Source organism: Pelobates fuscus, chromosome 10 (assembly GCF_036172605.1).
Source record: "Pelobates fuscus isolate aPelFus1 chromosome 10, aPelFus1.pri, whole genome shotgun sequence".
Classification (NCBI taxonomy): Eukaryota; Metazoa; Chordata; class Amphibia; order Anura; family Pelobatidae; genus Pelobates; species Pelobates fuscus.
In genome coordinates this window covers 68,809,960-68,817,220 of record NC_086326.1, presented here as the reverse complement: position 1 = coordinate 68,817,220, position 7,261 = coordinate 68,809,960, and the positions used below count along the sequence as shown (strand labels likewise).

The 7,261-nt window shown below is 41.9% G+C and overlaps 1 protein-coding gene across 1 annotated transcript in view; it reads right to left on the bottom strand.

The window, feature by feature from the left end:
• HECTD2 (HECT domain E3 ubiquitin protein ligase 2) overlaps positions 1–7,261 on the bottom strand; it is a 106,053-nt gene that overhangs the window by 66,995 nt on the left and 31,797 nt on the right. Inside the window, exon 2 of the mRNA XM_063435141.1 lies at positions 4,716–4,845. Within this exon, the coding sequence (XP_063291211.1) occupies positions 4,716–4,845 (130 nt within the window). The remainder of the gene's footprint in view (positions 1–4,715; positions 4,846–7,261) is intronic.

Below are 7,261 nucleotides of genomic sequence, written 5' to 3'. Positions count from 1 at the left end.
ATTTCCATTATTTTATCTTTATGACAGCCAAGACAAATTACCTTGTCAGTGCACTGGAGTGATTCGATCTGACCCAATTAACTAATTATAGTACATGGCATAATACCTGTATACAGAATTACTATCTAAATGCACTGATTGAGCTAGTTTATTTGGTTGCCAAAATCAGTGATGCCTGGAATCGACAGCATTCTTTGTCATTTGGAGAGGAGCTAAGAAGCTCTTTTAAAATCTTCATGAGTTTAACAATATAACAGGTATGAATTATACATAATTGGCTCATTACTAATGCTTATATGGATATCACAATATGAATGTTAAACAACCGCACTTCGGTTATAGAACAAAACAGTTTCATTCGGAAACTCAAGCAGAGAGCAAAACTCCTTGTCACTTTCTATTTAGAATCAGACTACGGCTAGTGGTTGTCCTTATCAGACCTATTATTAGTGAGAGTATGGAAGAGATTTGTGGACGTGTGGGTGAATTATATGTGCCTTTTCTAAAATAGTCACACATAAGGAGAGCTTTATTAAAGTGTTGTGTTCTGAATAATGGTGCACAGTACTAGAAGTGAGTGTAAAGGTTAACCTCCCCAACACGCAAACTAAGGGGCTCAAAAGGTACACAAAGCCAGACATTTTACCGGTCCTTCGAATGACTGGACTTAACGTGTAAAAGTACAGCGATGAGAACAGAATGGTCAGATAAGCCCAGGTCAGGATAAGAGACGGAAGAAAAAACAAAAAACAAAGCCAAGGGTCAAGGATGCCAGAAGTACGGATAACCAGGAAACAAGGCGAAGTCAGATACCATGAAAGACAAACCAACAGAATGCACTCTCGGTCTAGAAGAGACCACGACAGGGCAAGGAAGTGATGAAAGAGGGAGGTATAAATAGGGCTAAGTGAGAGCTGATAGGCTAGGGTACCTGATAGGGCAGTAATTAAATAGATATAAATAGAGTGCTAGTTCAAAGGTAAAAATGGGTACTTCCCCTTTAAGAAGCCGGAGACAAGGCCGGAGACTAGCTAGTAATAGCGTATGCGACGTCGGCCGGGTGTCTGCACAGCGTGGAGGGACAGGACGGACGCCGGGAGAAGGTATGACAGTGAGGCAATTACCACGGAAACCAATTAAATCAACCAGTTCCATTGTTGACTCTTCTATTTTACATATTTGCACCACTTTACAGACCACAACACTGTGATACATCTCAGCCAGTATTTTTCATTAATGGGTCATAATGGTGGGGAAGCCAAAATCTGTCAGAATATACATTGAAGGAAAGTGACATACTTTTAAAATGCTTTAATCAATTGAAACATATTTTTAATCAACACTCCTCCAAAAAGGACACATTTCGGAACACTTTGAGAATTCTACACCAGCTGCTTTTTCATTGGCTGTTTCAACCAGAACTATGACTGGTGTAATGACCATCAGCCATATTGCTGCACAAAGCATAACGCAACAATACCAAACCTGGTTTCATTTACATCAGAGTGAAATGGTGTATGTGATACTTTCTCAATCACCATAACTCTGAATATTATCATTATTAAAGGGACACTATAGTCACCTGAACAACTTTAGCTTAATGAAGCAGTTTTGGTGTATAGAACATGCGCCTGCAGCCTCACTGCTCAATCCTCTGCCATTTAGGAGTTAAATCTCTTTGTTTATGAACCCTAGTCACACCTCCCTGCATGTGACTTGCACAGCCTTCCATAAACACTTCCTGTAAAGAGAGCCCTATTTAGGCTTTCTTTATTGCAAGTTCTGTTTAATTAAGATTTTCTTATCCCCTGCTATGTTAATAGCTTGCTAGACCCTGCAAAAGCCTCCTGTATGTGATTAAAGTTCAATTTAGAGATTGAGATACAATTATTTAAGGTAAATTGCATCTGTTTGAAAGTGAAACCAGTATTTTTTTTTCATGCAGGCTCTGTCAATCATAACCAGGGGAGGTGTGGCTAGGGCTGCATAAACAGAAACAAAGTGATTTAACTCCTAACTGACAGTGAATTGAGCAGTGAAATTGCAGGGGAATGATCTATACACTAAAACTGCTTTATTTAGCTAAAGTAATTTAGGTGACTATAGTGTTCCTTTAACCCCTTAAGGACCAAACTTCTGGAATAAAAGGGAATCATGACATGTCACACATGTCATGTGTCCTTAAGGGGTTAATAAAGGCTTGTCACTTCCCACATTTTACGTACCTTCTGCACATCTTAAACTGACACTATAGTCACCAAATCAACTTTATCTTAAAGAAGCAGTTTTGTTGTATAGATCATACCTCTGCAGTCTCACTGCTTAATTCTCTGCCATTTAGGAGAAATCACTGTTCATGCAGCCCTAGTCACACCTCCCTACATGTCACTTGCACAGCCTCCAAAACACATCACATCCTGCAAAGAGTCATCTAATGTTTACACTGTGACAAATTCTCCTTCCCACGAACGTTTGCCATGAACTCCTGGAGGAGTATGGAAGCTGGCTTCCTGCCCACCGACTATGGTCCATTCCCATTCGGGGGTTATTCTACACAGCCGCCATTAGCAGCTTTCCCTCAGTGCCACTGGTTCGGCACTTTCCCTTTATTTGAATGGAACCAGACGCTAGTTCCCTGGTGGCCGTTCGCATGAAGAAAACCCACTAACGGTTCTCAGTGGTACTTAGCCGCAACCGCTATGGAACTGATTTGGGCATGAGGACTTCGTGGTTCCCCGGTCACCTCAGTGGTACTTAGTACTTAAGATTGTTAATGAACTGTTTTCGGCATGAGGTGACCTTGTGGTTCTCGGACAACTTGGATCAGAGTTTTGAACCACTTTGTGCGATCAGCCAGGAGAACGCTTTTTGGAGGGAAGGTGTGTGAGACTAAGGAAAACAAATGCTACTTCTTATTTCAGACACAGAAGCTCCCAAAGGTTGACCGGCAAGAGCACCAGACATTCTGGAACTATTTTGGGCATAGGATCACGTGTGCAGCCGGTGGCATTTCCCCTATACTGCATGGATCAGTGCGCTATTTGGACATCTTGGGCGCTCAGATCAAGGCTATATGGGGATGTATAATATGTGGGGTTACTGTATATTTTTATGATGTTTTGGGGTATTTTTATGTTTTATGTTTTTGTGTTTGCCTCTCTGTTCCTGGGAGATAATTAACTCAATTATCTCCCAGGCACAGAAATCTTTGGGAGGGGCTTGCATTTTATTGTGTGGAGACCCCCAGCTGGGGGTTGTGTATTTAAGCAGGTAACTTTCCATTATAAACCAGTTCCTTTCCACCCTTCACTCAGTCTGGTTTAGTGTTTGGGCGGATCAGCTATACTTGCAGGAGAGCTTAATCATGTGAAGCTGTACCCAGGACCCTGTTTCAGGGCGGTAAGCGACAATGAGACCCAAGCCAAGCTGCAGAGGCTAGGGGCTGAAGCACTCCTGTGTCCTGGAGGAGAGCTAAAAAGCGAGCTTGACAGAGGTACCCGGTCGGGGTGCAAGGTAGTCCATCACATACACTTCCTTTATTGCAAATTCTTTTTAGCTTAGAATTTCTTATCTCCTGCTCTGCCAATAGCCTTCTAGACCCCACAGGAGCCTCCTGTGTGTGATTAAAGTTCAATTTACAGAGCAGAGATAAAAACAAAAAAAAAATGCAAGCTGTGTCAATCACAGCCAGGGGAGGTGTGGCTAGGGCTGTATAACCAGAAATAAAAGTGATTTTACTCATGAATGGCAGAGAATTGAGCAGTGAGACTGCAGAGGCATGATCTAAACTGCTTCATAATATAAAGTTGTTTTGGTGACTATAATATCCCTTTAACCCCTTAAGGACCAAACTTCTGGGATAAAAGGGAATCATGACATGTCACACATGTCGTGTCCTTAAGGGGTTAAAGGGTCGCTATTGGCATCCAGACTACTTCAGCTCATTGAAGTGGTATAGGCACAGTGTCCCTATGGCACTTAATGCTGCAATGTAAAACATTGCAGGTTTTGAGAAACTAAAACAGCCTCTAGTGGCTCTGCATGAGGACATCCAGCGTCAGCTATATCCCCATAGGAAAGCATTGATTCAATGCTTCCCTATGGGGAGGCCTCTGGGCATTAGCGCCCCCCTCGTTGAGTGACGTCGGAGGAGGCGGAGCAGCAACCCAACACCGAAGGGCACTGGCGCTGGGATCCAGTAATTAAATTAAAGGATTTTGACCCTTAATTCACCAGGGAGGGGTGGTGCGAGGGAGGGGCAGACAGAGCTTTGTATTCCTGACACTATAGTACCCCTTCAAACAAATGCAAACCACCACTTAATTCCAATGCCCTCCTACAATTTTGTTTAACCCCTTAAGGACACATGACATGTGTGACATGTCATGCTTCCCTTTTATTCCAGAAGTTTGGTCCTTAAGGGGTTAAAACACAGAGTATCTGTATAAATATCAACACATAGGTCAGCCACCATGCAATGGCTTGTAACAAGGGCTCATCAAAGAGAAATGGTATACTGGACAGTCTGAAACATACACACTCAGCCCTGGAACAACATAGCTACTTAACCAACTATTCCTCCATAATCCCTGGTTTAGTAAATAAGCCCCACTGAATGCATCAAGCAGTACACAATTATTCCGGTTCTGTGTAATCAAGTATACCATGATCATGCCTGCGTGGAACAGCTGTGTACATAACAGATCTGTATTTACCATTTTTGTTGTTGGGTATAACAAGTTGTGTAGGTGAGCTTCTGTTCCCGGATGCTTCTTTTTTCTGGTTTATTGTTGAAATGAAACTGCTGAACGAGGCAAACTGGCCTTTAGCTCCTCTTTCCATCCCCTGTAATTAAAGGAAGTAATCAGTGCAAAATTTGCTTTACAACTAATTTCCCACATGTGAATTGTACTATCATAAGAACATTCGGGAACACAATGTCTCAGTACCCTTCTGAAGAGATGATAATGAGATCACTTTGTTCAACGCAGAAAATAAATAAATAAATGTATATATTATATACACATAGAAGAAAATTAAATAAAAACACATAACATGAAGGTGACAAAGAATTCAAACCAAAATACCAGCGGGTGCAGTGAACCACAAATTTGATCAGTTTCATTCCATAATTATGGTTGTTAGCATAATTCTACAATCATCTTGTACAGGGTAACTACAGTGCATGTGTTAAGATAAAGGAGGCTACATTATATTGAATATTTTATATGGAATTGTATGGAATACAAGCAAAGTAATACTTCTCTCAGTATTAACTAATAACTTTTGCATTTTTAACATTGCTATATATGTTTATTTTGTCAATCTTTGTTTTATTGTGGCAGAGATTGAAAATGAAATATAGCGGTACATCCATGACAGAGACAGTATGAGTCATAGTGAGACAACATGCATACAGGGACTAGTGTCCGCATGGTGACAGGTCATACAAAACTTTAATATTCAGTCAAGGTCACAGAGTGAGTTAACATGCCACTTTTGTAAATAGACAAAACAAAATATATGCCTGGGGTAACAATCTGCACTAATCAATAGTAGATTAACTGGCACAGTATAGGCTTCATTACAGGCTACTTGTACAAGATAATAGCACCAGTGGATCCACACAATAACGAGTTGCAAGACTTAAGTACACTTACCATACCAGAGTGCTGGTTTTACCATAAACATTACTTAAACACTCAAAATAAACAAAACAGGCCCTACTTTTCTTAATGTTTTAAATGTTCTTCCTTTCTTTAATCCCTCTTTTTTATTGCATTTTAAAACCCCGTAAAATAGAAAATGCATGCATCCCTTAATATGGTCATCTCTTTTATATAGAACCATGACTGAAGATTCTACCACATAACTATAAATAAATACAACGATTGTTCAATAGATGCTATAAGATATTTTAAAAGCCTTTATTTAATCCTTTATTAGCTTTGCAGATGTATGCAGTACAGACAATGTGTGGATTTACCATAGCATCATGTGTGTTTGGATTTCTATATCTATTTTATTTCACAATCCCTTCCACCATGTTAAAACACAATACGAAAAAGAAAAGCTTAAGAAGAAGAACAGTTAATAAAATAGAGCGTTTCTAAATCTTTCTAACTCCAAGCAGTATGATCACGCTGTAGTGGTTACAGAGTCTGAAGTACCCTATCGCCATCCCAGGATAAGTAAACGGTTTGCAAATGATTTGACAACTTGTCAGAGGTCTGCAGAGCACCAGCCACCTTCTCTGAAATACCGTAGTAAGCCTGTGGTGGAATCTCGGTAAAAATAAATTTAGTAGGCCGAGATTACCACGTGGCATGTGTACGTGCATATGCTGACGTATCGATCAGTTGGTTGCACGAGGCAAGATACGATCAGTAGTGTACGGAGCATGTGCAAGAATACAGGATATAGTATTCCCCTCCTCCATTGTGCTGGACAAGCCATGCGGTCAAACAGGAAGTTAATTCTTATTTGTGTTGATTGGTTAAGAGAATGTGCGGGTGGAGCTTAATATGGGAGGAGTTATATGCCTATATAAGGAGCCTGCACTATTGTCCGGGGCTCAGAATTTGCTGTATTTTGGTGACGCTAGTCCCTCTGAGTCCCGATCGGTGATCCAATAAAGAATCTCTTCCTTCCTGAAGAAACCTGTGTCCATCTCTCTGTGCTTGGCTTCCGTCAGTTTCTCCGGTATCATTTGGTGCATTGGCCGGGAAACTCATCGTTCAACGGTAGCTGAGAGGCAGAGGCGTGAGACGGTCTATCTTTGCCCACGTTCTCTACGGCTGCACCCCTGAACTTCTGCGTGGACCTCCCTTCGTCTCGGCGCCACTGGTCTGTTGTCCAGGAGATCATCGGCCTCTACGTGAGAAGTGCTGGGGTGTCCCCGTCGATGAGTGTGAACTCAGGTTCAGGAACGAGGAGGTAAGACAACTGCTGTTTTAGACGGCAGGACCCACTAGGGGTATACCGATTGTGCGGTAGGCCCAAAGGGGTTTGAATCTGTGTATCTGCCCCCTCTGTCGGAGGGAAGGAGCGAAGGCGCACCGCTCGATCGAACGCTCTTTAGTCAGACCGTTTGATTTGGTTAGTCAGGCGGGGTCCTGGTGTAAATAGCCCTAGCCGGACACCGGTGTCTTGTCTAGACTAGCGTTCTAGGGTGTATATTACGTTCGCTAGGTCGGAGGGACCGGGAGACTAAGCGGCGCCTGTGTAAATTCGGTTCGCTAGTTCTCATCCTATCTGGGCT